This window comes from Onychomys torridus, chromosome 1 (genome assembly GCF_903995425.1).
Source record: "Onychomys torridus chromosome 1, mOncTor1.1, whole genome shotgun sequence".
NCBI classification, from domain to species: Eukaryota; Metazoa; Chordata; class Mammalia; order Rodentia; family Cricetidae; genus Onychomys; species Onychomys torridus.
In genome coordinates, this window is record NC_050443.1 from 143164712 (window position 1) to 143180240 (window position 15529).

At 44.7% G+C, this 15529-nt stretch overlaps 1 protein-coding gene across 1 annotated transcript in view; it reads right to left on the reverse strand.

Annotated features, from left to right (window-relative positions):
* Positions 1-15529, reverse strand: part of Pgm5 (phosphoglucomutase 5) — a 172950-nt gene that overhangs the window by 66962 nt on the left and 90459 nt on the right. Inside the window, exon 7 of the mRNA XM_036193917.1 lies at positions 710-825. Within this exon, the coding sequence (XP_036049810.1) occupies positions 710-825 (116 nt within the window). The remainder of the gene's footprint in view (positions 1-709; positions 826-15529) is intronic.

The following is a 15529-nucleotide window of genomic DNA, read 5'->3' on the forward strand; positions in this document are numbered from 1 at the left end:
TAACAATCCAAAGACTAACCAAAGGCCTGGCAGTGGTGGCACATGCCTTTAATCCCAGCCTTCGGGAGGCAGAAGCAGGCAGATCTCTGTGAGCTCACAGCCAGTCTGGTCTAAAGAGCTAGTTCTTAGACAGCCAAGGCTACACACTAGAGTGAGGGGTGGGGAGAGAAGAGGGAAAGAAAGAGACCATAAGTTGATAACACTAGAAACTGGGTGGTATGATTAATATGATATTCTGTTTACACTTACCATAACAGAACTTCTTTTTTAATGAAAGGTTTTTTTGTTGTTTTTTTGTTTTTGTTTTTTGTTTTTTGTTTTTTTTTTTTTTAGAAATATCCAAAAGAAGTAAATGTGTCAGCTGGGCGGTGGTGGTGCACGCCTTTAATCCCAGTTCTCGGGAGGCAGGGTGAGCCAGGTGGATCTCTGTGAATTCAAGGACAGCCTGGTCTACAGAGCAAAGCTCAGTAAAGGCACCAAAACTACACAGAGAAACCCTATCTCAAAAAAAAAAAAAAAAAAAAAAAAAGTAAATCTGTCACTGCACACATCCTATTGGGTTTCTCTGTTGTTTACTTGTTTGTTTGTTTGTTTTGGTCTCTAAGTAATTCTTCCTCCAGCCTTTGGTGCACAGAAAGATTACAAGTCTCCACTGGGTTTGCAGAAGTACAGCCACCCTCACCAGGAACATCAGCCCAGCCCCACCTACCAGTGCCAAAGCTCTCTTCTCCACACAGAGAGCATCGTCCGGAGTCCATCAGATTTGAGAAGAATCTCCATCCAGCAGGGGTCTCATACACAGGGACCTTCATTGACTTAGCCACTCTGGAAAATGAGATGGGAGGCAACCATCAATCCACATGTCCGATTTCCTTTCTTTTCTCAGCTCAGTAGGAAGCCTTAGGCTCTATTTGTTCCATAGGTTCATTTCAGAACAACCTGAATGGCTGCAGACAGTTTGAAGCTGAAAGTTACAGAATAATTAGCATACTTCAATGCTCTCAACTCTGCTCTCTCTATAATATATACTAAGTCAATGTATGAATGATTCTAATATCAGGCCCCTATAAATTTTCTTTGTTATGTTGCTAAGAGTCTACTTAAGACAAGAGAATCTAAATTAAGATGGCATTTGAGCACAAGCATTTAGGAGTATTGTTTGACAATATCTACTGTAGACAATATCTACAGTATGAATCTGCCTATACCCTATGAGACAGGAATTCAACTCTAGAAATGATATGTAGTGAACACTATGGTTCACTGCTTCTGGTCACATGAATCTATATACACAACACACAACACACACACACACACACACACACACACACACACACATAACACACACACAGGCATGTTAGATATTTTATGGCTGGAATCTTCATTTGGCAGCATCCAGGAATGCTGATGGCTTCCAGCTCATAAACATGGATGTCTTTCAATAAGAGATGTCTCACTCAGACTGGAGAGATGGCTCAGTGGTTAAGAGCACTGGCTGCTCTTCCAGAGGTCCTGAGTTCAATTCCCCAGCAATCACACAGTGGCTCATGGCCATCTATAATGGAATCTGATGCCCTCCTCTGGAATGCAGGCATGTGTGCAGACAGAGTACTCATACCTGAAAAAATACATACATAAGTAAAAATTTTTTAAAAAAAGATGTCTCACTCAAAGTCAGAGAGCCACACTGTTAGGTGAACCCAGTTAGTGACTGATCCTGTGGAAGAGTCAAAGGTCTGTCCTTCCTCATGTTGGTATGGCTCTGTGAAGCTATTTCAGTTCCCAGGCCCCTTATATGTTGACTGAGGCCTTTCATGTGTCTTCAGTAGTCAGGTGTCTGTCTGATTGTCTTCACTGTCCTTTTTCCTTTTTTTACTTCTCATGAGGTGATCAGTTTGCTGAGCCATGTGTTCCCACTGATGTGGGCTGCATCACCATAGGCCCTAAGGCAATATGGTCCAGTGACTATGGAATAAAACCTCTAAAACCAGAACCAACATCTCTTCTTTCTGTGTTGACTCCCATGGGTATTTTGTTACAGTAATGGAAACCTGACTGACATAGTGTTGATCATGGAGGCAACTTTGACCTCTAAGGTAGAAAGGAATAAACTCCCTACAGGCAAATTTCTTTAAGAGCCATTTCCTGGAGATCCCAGTATGTGATCTCATGTTACTCCACAGAGTGTAACATGAGATTTAACAAGGCTGATCAATCACTACTCATAATATTTGAAAGAATATATAACTTATGATGTTGATATGATTAATCTTAACATCTACTTGATTGAATTAAGAGACACTTAGAAGATTAATGAAGCATGCCTTTGGGTAGGTTGTAGGGGTGTTTCCAAAGATGGTGGTTTCATAAGAGCTGTGACCTAATGGTTCAATGCACTGATGGATTCACATTTTGAGTAGTCTGTTCAGAGGGAATAGAACTGTGGAATCCCAGCTGGAGGAAGTAGGTCACTTGGGCTGTGCCCTTGGGGACCATATCATTAGTCTGCTTCCTGACAACCATAAGGTGAGCAACCACTGTCCAATATTCCCACAACCATGATATTCTTCCTTACCTCAGACCCAAAACAATGGCTCTAGCTAACTTGAACCAAAACTTTCGAAACTTTGACCTAAAATAAATATTTCCTTATTTCAAATTACTTTCTCTGGTATTTTGTCATGGAAAGAGAAAATGCACTAACATGGATATATAGACACCATTAAACAAACAATTGTGTTAGACACCACCCTGAATGAATGAAGCCCCAAACAAAGGAATGTGTGCGATATTGTTCTGCAATACTTAGGTCACTTAGAGCTCATTAAGCTCAAAGGGTCTAGCTTATCTCCTTTTCGACATTTTAAGAAAAACATATAATAGCACTTATATCCTGGGAGGAACAAAGGAAGAGCCTCTCCACAAACTTTAGAACAAAGGAAATGTTCAGAGCTGCCAAGTTCATCATCAAGAGCTCAAGAAGGAAGGATAAATCACACAGAAGGCCAATGGGGCACGTAGGGAAACGTGGGTCATCGTGAACCTAACAAATGTAAACTCACAAGAGTGCCAAGTAGATGTTCAACACATGAAGAAGACAGGGGTGAGAGAGAGGGGAAGCAGGCATAATCTTCGTCTAAAAGTACTCCTGTGGGTTCAAAGCCAAGTTGGCAGAACTGAAGGGAGGGGAAAGGATTTCCCTAGGTCCCACCCTTCCCAATTCATCACTGTCAGGAGGGCACCAGGCTGTGGCCGCTGGCTGGATTGTAAAGAACCAGACACTTTTGTAACTATAAGCCATGGTTACAGCTTTGCAAACTGAGATAAGATGGGTAATTACATTCCAGGACCCTGAGCATTTAAACTGATTGTGCCCTAAGGTCAGAAAGGAATTCCCGTCCCTACCCTGAACTTGGGATGAGTCCCAAGCACAGCACTCAAGCAGACACTCTGGTTTAGACCTCCTGTTGGCAGGAAACCCCTGGTGTCTGCAATCCCCTAATACAAAGGCTGAAAGTAGAGCGGTTGGGTGAGCTGGCACCCGAGCGCTGGCACCATATGCCAGGAGCAAATGGAAATCTCGACCAAGGAAGGAGAGTAGGAAGCCTGTGGAGGCTGCAACGCTCCTACCAGGGAGAAGGAGCCCTAATGGTTAACAGGACATGCTGCATTAAGTTGTCTCTTCAGCCAAGGTTTGCAGACCTCCACAGAAGTGGCTTCCAGATGGAAGCAGTCTTAGCCTCACTTTGCAACAGCTCGCCCCACACTGCCTCTGGTATTCTGTGCTCCTAAAGCTCTTCTCTGTTCCCCAAAGATGCCCCTGCTTGCCTTCTGCTATTTCTATATAGTGCTAGCCCTTCTGTGCCATTCACTAACTCAGAGTAATCCTCCATTGCCAATCTCTGTCAAAATCTATCTTAAATGATCTGCCATCTGAAAGTCTGCCTGGGTACATTTTGTTATGCTAAAAACAAAATGCCCAAGACAGAGCGATTTATATCGAACAGAATGTTATTTCTTATAGTTCTGGAGGGATGCCCAAGAGTACAGTGCCCATATTTGGCCTGGTGAGGAGTTTGTTACGTCCTCACAAAGCAAAATATGGAAAAGCAACTTGCCACCTGCTCCTTGAAGCATCTTTCATGGGTTGTAAATTCCTAACAAGGAGGGAGCCCTGCTGGCCTCATCATCTCTTCAAATCCCACTCCCCCACTTTTTTCAATCCTTTCACCTGGGTTCTGAAGGGGATGAACTTTCAACATGAATTATGAAGGGATCAAAGTTTCTTGGGCACACCCAGTTGATTGTATAATCCTACTACAAGAAAGTTGTAACAGATTTAAAGGTGACAAGATCTGGGTCCCTTTGCCTAGATCCCAAATATCACCTTTCTTAAGAACCAAGAGAGGTCCACAGGACCATATTCTTTGTTCTGAATTCTTGGCCCTCCTTCAAAAGCCTTTACCTTCACAGTCTGGGAGAAGATATTTGCATCGCACACATCCAACGAAATTCATGCGCACTTTCCATATTTTAAATTCCTGTGAATCATTTTTAAAAATTAAAAGTCCACAAAGAAAAGGAAAAATGTAAAAGGTACACACTTTATACAAGGTGATACCCAAAGGACCAATTAGCATATAAAAATTACTTGGAATTGCACTCTAAAACCACAGTATAGTATCACTACCCACAATCCTACCAGAAAAGAACGGAATTGCCAATGCTGGAGAAGATTCGGCATCTCATCGTGGAGGAATGCAGAGTCATACTGATTACATCATATTTATTCAACACAGCACAGTGCTGTACCATAGGACAACAAAAATGAGTAAACCTCTATAATGTAGAACAACGGAAGCAGTGATTGGTAACATGGTAAAGAAGTCAGACACAGGGACACTCCAGTATTCCACTTAGACATGGTGCCAACCTGGTGAAAGAAATCACTGGTGACGGAAATCAGGATGCTGCTTCTCTGGGGATGGTTGGAGAACAGGGTTGAGGCAGCAGCCATGAGGAAGGAAGCCTGTTTCTTCACAGCAGTGGCTGCTGCGTGTAAAAATCACGTAGACTATGCACACTTATGTACTGAGCCTGTTTTATATGCACACTATACTTCAATTAAAAGTTTATTTTAAAGCTAGGCATGGTGGCCTAGTACTCAGGATGCTGAAGTGGGAAGACAGGAACTTGGAGCTAGCCAGCCTGACCACAAAGAGTAAGATCCTATGGAGTGTGGAGCAGGGGGACCACAACTATTTAACTATTTTGTGGTATGAAAAATCCCTCTGGAGTATTTAGGATCAATGCATGTTTGAATTAGCAGCATCTTCATACTCCTAGGAAACAACCAAGCCTCCTGTACGTTGTTAATGTCTAGCAGGCACATGGCAGTCTTCAGGTTCGTTTTTTTGGTATCTTCACATGTCTGTGTTCACTCACGGAGCCCGTTGATGTCTGGCCCTGCTGTCTGGGGATGCTCTCTAACAGAGGGCTGATATGAGCTTGTACTTTAAATCCTTTCTAAAGGAAGCCTGTCCAGATCATGAATATGAATATGGTTTTCTAACAGCAGTCTCCTCTGACCTCTTTTCTTTTTACTTCCAGTGATAAAGCTTGAATTCAGGACCTTGGACACAGAGGGCAAGAACTCTGGCACTGAGCTATACTCCCGAGCCTTCTAGCAGTAATCTTAAGTCTATTCTGAAACCATTTTTGTTTTGATGGAACGACTCACACTTTCAGGTAAAATAGACACAAAACATTGAGCTTTCACACTAAAATGACTGCATTTTTTTTTTCAAGCATTTACAAACGTGAGTAGTGTTGGGTGACCTGGGGCCCATACCATCTCAGCATTGTCTACACCTCAAAACCCACATGTGAAATAACACCTTTCAGCCTGTCTGATAAGACAGGCTGTGAGGATCAGATGAACTAGCACCCTGCAAATGGAAAGAAAATCCTCTCACAACTATAGAAAGGCCTCTTCAGTTACAGCATTATCTCTTTTCGGTGTGGAATCTTTAGTCAACCCAAAAGAAGTAGACTTATCGCCTGAGAATATTTAAAAGGCTAAGATCAAGATAACCATGTGTCCTTTGTCCCTCTCGCCTTGTAGGTGCTGGGCAACTACAAAGCAATGAGGAACTGAACCTTTGATGCCTCATCTTGACACTTCTGCATATTCATTTCATGCCTCTGCTGTGGGAGAAAGTAGAAGAGCCTTCCCTGTTAAAATTTCCAAGTGTCCAGCAACATAAAGCACATAGATTTCTAAAGATCCTGACTTAACTTGAAAGAGAAAAATAATCTGGCTTCAGAAAACTGACCAAAGATCCAAGAAAATAAACATGCAGAACTGAAACAAGCAAGGTTTATTCTCTTTGAATAGTAAGAGATCAAGGTGCCTCTGTGTGGGAAACCAAGTTCATGTTCACAGCCCTGGTGCTTGAGTGCTTTGTTAGAACTGCCTGGTTCTGACTGTCTTCTAATAATAATTTTTAAAAATTGCCTAGGAGCTGAAACTAAAACAAACAAACAAAAAAAAAAAAAAAACAAAAAACAAAAAAACACTTAAGCTCTGAGTTCTCCAGAGGAGCAAGGCATGGCCAAGCAACAGCTGTCCTATGTCCTTCAGACTTCTGTAAGAGTGTACTAAGAACAGAGAAAGATAAATCATCTGATTTGATTTCATTTTGCTTTATTTTCTGACTTACAGGCACTTCTGAGTGAAGCTATTAAAAAGCATATGAATGCCTTCAGGAGACCTGGAACAGACTCAATTGCTTGGAGAGTCCAAAGGTATGGAGAACTGTCAAGACGGCTCCCACCCGGCAGAGAAATCATTTCAGGACAGTAAAGGCTCCTGAATTTGTAGAAGAATTGCTTTTCTTCTCTTCTGGATTCTATCAGCATCTTTCTCTGAATGGTACCCTAGAAATCTGTGGAGTCTACACTGTAAGTGAGAGAGAAGAGACACCTGGGCGCTAAAATGAACACAAAGACTGTGCACAGGTGCTCACTGTGAGGGAAGAACAGAGACCAGAGAAAATTAGCATCTGAATAAGGCTGTGCCACCCCTCTGTGAGGACAGAAGGGTCCAGGGAGGCAGCAGTCTTCCCCAACTGTCATGACTGTTCGGGTTTTCCCAAAGCAAACATCTGCTCCTGGTTCTCAGGTTTCATAGTGGACTCAGCTTCAGTAGAGCCTCAGAGACCTCAGTGTCTGTCCCCCGTGTGCTATGAACCCACTTCCTACCTAAACTCCTTCATTCAAGGCCTAATTTGACAGAACAGCATCAGTGATTTATTTCCATGGATGACTACATTGAGACTTTGAGGGAACAAGGGAAGAATATGCATCCATTTAAACACAAAGGAAATGTGATCAATTTAGTGGCATTACAAATTACAAATATTTCCAATCCTGCCAAAAGTCCATAGAAAGAGGGCAAGCTGTAGATTTAGAAAAGATATTTGTAATGTGTGCTGAAGGATTCATCAACCTCAATAAAATACTGTAAAGCAGTAAGAACATCCGAAACGACCCGTGTAGTGCACAAGAAACAGACTGATTGGTCCATCTGAAAACATATAGTAACGTAGGATAGCAGTCAGATAATATTCCACATCCATGAAATAAATAGCAAAATAAAGGGGTGGGGGGAGGGGGAGGAGGAAGAGAGTGAGAGAGGAGAGAAGGAGGGGAGTGGAGAAAAAGAGTGTGCGAGAGAGTTGGGAGGGAGGAGAGAGAGTACCAAGTGAAATGAATGACAAGCTGTGCTGGTTACTGGTGGAAAGGTCACGGTCACGACAAGAACCTGGTTGCTTAGTAGTGGAGAGCTTTATTAGGAGGAAGTAGAGGAGGGACAAAAGGACCAGGCCTGGAGAAGAAAGAGAGAGGAAGATGGTGAGGTGAGGGAAGAGAGATCAGAGCAGAGAGAGAGGGTAGGGTCTGCATCTGGCTTTTTAAGGGCTCCCAGTGAAGCCGTCTTAGGGAGCTATACCACGCATGTGCTGATTGCGTGACCATGCCCCACGCACATAGTCGCCAGCACACACTGATGACCCTTTGCTTAACTCCTGAACTGCGCATGTGCAGTCATGTAGCTGGAGTGAGGGCAGAATTCTAACACCAAGTGTTGGAGTTTGTGGGAAAACAGAATCTCAAACACTGTCAGCAGGATTATACAGTTATCTGAGAGTTTTTGGTAGAATCAATCATGTTCTATCATCCAGCAAACCCACCCCTGGGGAACTCTCTAGAGAAACTTGAATGCACGTTCAAAGGTGTCTATTCCAGTGCTATCCTGGGAGAGAAAGAAAGCCAAAACAGAAGCAACCTTATTATCCATCAAACGGGAACTCAACAAACTATATTTTATTCACAGCACAGCTCACAGACGGTGTGACTCAAGGGCACTGAAGTTCACAGGGCAAAAGAATTCAGAGAAGAAACTGTATAGTCTGTTCCTTAGCATTATCGCAGACTGTCATCTACCAATTCCTGCCCCCCTCAACAGGCCCAGCAGAGAGCCTAGTGGCTCTCTAGTAACAGCTTTCAGATATCTGCAACTCTGAAGAACTATTTTTTTTTAAAGAATTATCCAACCGAAAGAGACCCATCGTCGTCTGGCTGAACATCCTCTGGCTCAGTGAAGCAGCCAGGACCTCCCAGTGCCACTATAGCCACACAGGCACTTGGAAGATTTACCTGCCCCATAGCTGTGCCTCTCTGGCCAGAAGGCAAGTCCAAGTGTGCTAGATGGGGCCAGCTGTAGCTAATTAGTCTGGGTGTTTCCTGAGAGTTCTCATGCCTTTCACTTGCATGGATGGAACACAAGCCCCTTCCTATATTAAATCAAAAGATTTTTTTGTTATTGTTGCCTTTTCGTTTATTCTATGTACTTGTACTAGAAGCAAGAAGTTTCCACCTTTCATCCTGCTGATCAGCCCAATGACTTCATGAAAGAAATGCACCATGTCTGTATCTGGTCCCTAACTGAGGCTCATGTTCAACTCTCTGTCAGAGGGTGCTGCTCCTTAGACATTAAGACCAAATATCCCTAAAGGCCCAAACTCTCCAATTTCTACAAGTTAATTCCCTGAGCAGGGCCATGTGTAGACATTCAGAGCCCCAAACCTTCAGGGTCTCAGGAGGTCCCTCTGGGAGTGAGACACAGTTGCCATACTAAGTTTGGAAGTCCATGGATGGAGCAATACTTCCCACCTGAACCCTTATTCCATCACGTGACTCTGACCTATGTCCTATAAGTGTCTCAAGCTGCTGTTTCTCTTGAAGCCAGACCAAGTTACCACGCAAACATCTCCATGTAGGCTCTGGGAAAATAAATGCCCATCAAGAGACTGCCTACCTTTCATGGTTTCTTCTGTCCCTTGGGATTGGGTTCAGTTTTGCCAGTAAGTATCAGGAAAGGTCAGCCCACATTAGTTCTGCTCTAATATTATCTTTAAGAAAGGTTGTGTTTAACAAGTCAGCATTGTAAGGAAAGCAACTGATGGAAAGGCCAATGACTTTTTTGTGGACACTAAAACATAGTGTTGTGAGGGCAAAAGAGCATGTAAACACCTCATGCTCAGTCATGTCCAAATGCCTTGGCAAGGATAGGCAGGACCCCTAGTCCTCTTCCAACTCCACCCCTTCCTGGTTTTATGAACTTGGCTAAGTCATTTGTACTCAGTAAACTCAGCCTTTCTACCTGTGAAATAGAATAACATCCCCTCGCTCAGAGGGGACCAGTTGGAATGGTTCCTGGGAAGCCCTGATTCTGGGACCATCAGCAACAGTGAGGAGCACTTCTGCCCCCTCCTCCATCACTTCCAACCTCAGGCTCACTCCTCTGATGCAGAAAACTGCTCTTCTGATGGGGCTTCCTTCAATCCTGCAGCTTCAGATTCTTGTACATGTCATTTATGCTTTCTCTTGGTGGAGGTCCCACCAGGAAGAGATGATCCACTCCATTTGAGTAATCTTAAGAAAGTTTTGTACAGATACTGTCTACACAGGTATGCAAGGTGAAGAAAAGTACAGTGGAAAGCCCATTATCCCCCCCCGACCCCCCAGCAGGTACCAGATAAGCTATATTCTCTCACCCGAATATCTATAACTAGAATCCAGAACCTTTGGAAAGGCATGTTGCCAGCTGATAGAAACCTGTCAGGAGAGAAATAAATGCCTGGCCACATTCTCTTCTGCCATACATTTGCAGAATTTGCAACTATCCAACCTTAAAATAAGTCTGGAGAAAAGAGGAGTCTATAAATAGTATATAGGGGTCCGCCCTCAGGCCAGAGGACTGGAAGAAATGCACTTTGGGCACATGGAAGATACCAGTTTGAGACAGGAAAGCATAGGGAATAATTTAGAAACATAAGACTCCACTTGGTTTGAGCTATGCACATAGCCTTCATTTAATAATGTACTTAGCAGCCTGAGACCCTTGCTGTATGTACTATTCATATACCCTCTCTGAACAATGCACCTAACAACCTGTTAGCAACCTAGAACCCCAACCCGCATTGAATTGTATGCACTCCTCTCTGAAGAGTGGAATAAGCTTCTCTTCCCCTTAATAACTACCAAAATCTCCTTTTTTCATGGATAGTTTCTATTCAAATATACTTCAGAACATGTCCATAAATGTAAGGGGTCAATCCTGCCTAGATTGATTTGGGGTGCATGCTCAGTAAGACAAATGTTATATTCTGAGTGATTTTTTTAATGGTTAAAAAACATCCCTACTTACCATCTTATGCCTATACATAACTGATCATGAATGTGATTTAAAAACAGATTTATCTCCCCACTACCACCATCAACATCTGAGGCAAGTGGGAGAACTGGCCCTGAGATCACAAAAGCAGGAGAGCTGTCCCCATCCCCCACCAGCGGCAACACTTGGGAGAGCAGGCCCTGCACCTCACCAGGACAGTACAATAGAGTCAACCCTGTTGGCGGAGGTGTAGGTGAGCCAGTCCCAAAGTTGTAAGCATGGGAGAGCAGTTCTCACGACTCATCTGTCAAGCATCGGTGTTGATGGGGAAGAGTTGTCCCCCCTTACTCCACACCCCTTATCGCCTACAACAGACAAGAGAGCTGACCCTCCCCCTTACCAGCTGCAGCCCTCAGGAAAGTGGGCCCTGCTCCTCACCTAGACCGCACAGCAGCATTGGTCTGGTGGTCTGAGGTGAGGGTGACCCAGCTCTGCTGTTGTGAGCAAGGGAAAGCTGTCCCCATTACTAATCTGATATATGGCAGCATGGTGGGAGGGGAAATGCCCCCCTCCCCTCCCACCCATCAATGCCTGAGACAAGAGGAGGAGCTGGCCACGGGGCCAAAGAGTGGGAGGGCTGTCCCAGCCCTTCACCAGCTGCAGCACTCGGGAAAGTGGTCTCTGTACCCCGACAGGGCAACACAATAGATCTGGCTGTGGGAGAGCCAGCCCTGAGGGCGTGAAGGCAGGAGAACTGGCTCCACCCATCACTCATTGCTGCAGGAGGTGAAGTAGCAGGGGGCAATGCTGGAGAGCTCCCCCTGGTGGTGAGGACAGGGGAAAACTGGCAGGTGGACCAACCCTACAACTGCCCAGGCCCAGAACCAGGGTTATGACTTGGACCACCCCAACATGTACCCCAACTATGATCTACAGGAGTACATGAGGGAAGCTGACCCACAGACCCAAAACAGCAGGATCTCCCCAACACAGGGCAACAACAGGATATCCAAGAGGAGCCCCAGTGAGGGCCCCACATCGATAGTGTAATAGAAACCAGAGGCCTCGAACCAGACCAATGACTTGCGGTGAACTATTGCAAATAAAAATACATGGACAAAGGGGTTTACTGTGTGACTCACTGTGTCACACTGCAGCTTCCATGACGAGATTTTTAATATTTTTCCCTTTTTCCCTTCCTTTATTCTCTTAAACTTTGTTTTATTTTATCAGGGGGGGGGGGTGGGGTACAGGGCAGAGGACCAATGAGAAGGGATGGGGAAATGAATGAGATCAAAATAAATGATATAAAAGACACACAGTATAAATAAAAAGAAAGAGAAAAAGCATCAGATTATCATGGGATAAAAAACGCACAGTGAACAAAGGCTTCTATAATTTAAGCCTGACTATCAAAACAGTGAATGAGCTGGCCAGATGGCTTAGTGGGTAAAGGAGCATGTCACCAGCCCGAAAGACCCAGGTTCAGTCTCCAGATCCCACATAGTGGAAGGAGAGAACTGGCTCCTACAAGTTCTCCTCTAAGCTACACACACACACACACACACACACACACACACACACACACACACACACACACACACACACACACACACACACACACACACACACACACACACACACACACACACACACACACACACACACACACACACACACACACACACACACACACACACACACACACACACACACACACACACTAAACAAACAAACAAATAAATAGTTTTGAGGGGGAAAAATGAAGAGCCTGTGCTATGTCCCTACTTCTCTTGAAGTCTACAAAGGCCTCAAACAATAACCAGGCCACTCCAGTACTGTCCCCCACTCCTGTGGCCCACTATTGTTCTTAATAGCATATTTCTCTCTGATCTGTAATATTAAATAGTTTTCTTGCTACTTGGTAAATCTGTTTGAGTCTTTATTTCAATTTCTTGAGTAAGAGGCCAAGAACTTGGAAACACCCTACCAGGCCCCCAATGACCACTGGTGACAAGTTCTCCCCACTGCTGGCTGCCCATTTCTTCACTTTCCAGCTTGATCTGGCCAGTCTCTCTTGCTGCCCTGCCCGCTCAGCTAGGAACTGAGCAGAGTAGTGCACTGGGTGTCCAGAATCTGATCCTCTCCCACCTCTGGGAGGTCTTGCAGGGCAACTGCTCTGCCTAGAACTCACAGGTGTCACAGGAGCCATCAGAACACAGCCATAGGTAGAAAACATGGTTTACCTTCCCGAACCCCTTAAAAAGACAAGCATGAACAGCTCTACAGAATAAGACTAGAAGCTGAGAGTAAACCTAAGAGATAATGGATAACTCTCTGAAAGAGCACAAGATTTGGCTGGAAATGCTAACAATCTCCCTGCTAATTATGTACAGTGTGTCTCTCAGTTTACCAAAGCCAGTGCAGCTGCAGTTTGTTGTGAAACAGCCCAGAAGTCTGGTGAAGCCTCTGTCCCTGTACAGAGTAAGAACCAAGAACTCCTCTCACTGGGCCGCTTAGAGGAACAGCGCACACTTCTCACAGAGCACCCTCTGGGGCTGACAGCTTCAGTCAGCACGTGTTGGAAAACACCGGCTCAAATGAACGCAGCAGCTACCCTTTATATGGCCATGACACTGGTGTGGTTCAAAGGATTTTGCTCCCACTGAACACTTGTGAGGACCAGGAAGAAAGAACATGTCAAAATCTGTTCATCCGCCTCAGGAATCAGATTGTGAGCAATCTGCTTTTTCCAAAGAGGCTCATGAGAAAAAGTTGAAGAGAATTCCAGGAAGCAGAAAGCCCACCCTCTAATCCTGAATTGCAAGAAACTCTGAGCTCAGCAGAGAAAACAGACAACTGGAACATCCACCCTGGGCCTAGCCAGTGGGGGCACCCATGGCCAACACATGTAACAGCAAGGCTCACTGGTATCTGAGTGACCTGAGCAGTCTAGCCTCGAGTTGCAATCCCTAAGGAGGTGGGGGTAGGGTGAGGGAGAAGGTCGGAAAAACAGCTGCTCATAGACAGGGTGACTGTGCCAGCTACAGCTGAGACAGATCCTCTTGGTGGGCCTTGCTGTCGCTAAGGGACAGGAACCAAAATAGGTTGGCAAGAATAGAGTTCCTGATATGAATGGAGAAGCAGACGCTCCCAGGAAAAGAAGAAGGCTATCCACTGTCCCATCATTCTTCTCTGGAGACCTGGTGGGAGAGTTTGTATTGGTGAGGTTTGATTGATTGCCAGTGGAGCCCATTGGGAGCTTAGGGAAAATGCCAGAACAGGAAGCAAGCCAGCCTGCTGGTGTTAGAAAGCCAGAGGCAGGTGGAAACACGTGTAGAAATCCCAGGCCCTCTGGCTTTGAGAACAACTATGTACCTGGACGAATAGCTCCCTTCCAGTCAAGATCCCACACTTAGAGGAGATATTGAAATGACAGACGAGGGGGACAGTACTCTCTGACAGGCCAGAGCCTAGATAGTGCCTTCAGACTGCTCTGTTACAGCTTCGACACTGGTGCCCCAACAGGCCTATGAGGGGAAGGCTTGATCTGCAGCCCACACCCTGCTGGGAAATGGTGGAGTCTTCAAGAGATGGGCCTCATAGAAGAAAGTTAGGGCACTAGGGTCATGTCCTTAAGGGAGTATTGAGACCTTGGACTCTCCTTTTTCTCCTTCTCCTCCTCCCTGCTAGTCCCCCATTCTTGCCTTCCAACCACCATGAAGTGAACAGATCACCTCCACTAGGTACTCCCACCATGATGCACTGTGCCGTCACAGGCCCAAAGCAAGGAGGCCTGCTGACCACGTACTGAAACCTCAGAAACCAAGATAAAGGGTCCTCCCCACATCTCAGGCATGCGTTACCGTGAAAGAGGAATAACATGTCTTTCTCCCAAACCTCATTTCCAGTTATCCAAGTGTAGCGCACTGAGTTCCTTAGACCAGAACACATGAAAATCATCTGCTAAAACATTGTCAGAGCATTCAAATTGGGGAGAGGGGTCTCTCCACGTGACTGCCTCTTGCTATGTAGTTAGTACCTTATAAAGGGTACATCCAACACAACCACATGCAGCAGCTCTGCACTGCTTCCCCTGAGTTCAGGCAGAGTAGATCTGACCTTTCAAATCCCTTTAGGACATATTTGAAGTAGAAAGAGGGGATTATGCCCTCCCAAGATGGTCACATCTGTAGATGTAACAGTCTTATTAAATAAGAAACACAGAGCCAAATGCAGAGTTAAAAGCCCAAGAGGCCAGGCAGGACTGGAGAAAACCTCAGCTACACACATCACTGAAGGTATCCCTGAAGGTCTTACACTGTCTTCAAAACCATTAAGGACAAAGCATGTCATTTTCCTGCAACCCTGTGGCCTGTTCAACAGCATTGCATTATGGGAAACTCTGTGAGTATGTCTTTAAGTGTAAATGGGGGGGGGCACCCCATTTCATGTCAAACATATTAAAACAAATCCACATTTCACATACAAATCTTTACTTTTTGCTCCAAACGCATCTTGAAAGGATTTCTGTAATTTTGCATTTGAAATGATGAACCTCTAAGTCACTCATTTAATTAACTATTGGCAATGATCTCTCATCCCTTGTGCACACTCAAGAATCCTTTCAGAATGAGAAAATCCAGCCTATAAATTATTTTCAAGTGTTCTAATGAGTTCTTGAGGACTAAATTTAATAATAAAATGACATGTTGCATTTTTCACATATTCAGTTAGGCAGCGAATTATGGGAGAGTTTTCTTCATTTTGGAGCTCACAGTGGGATTTAGG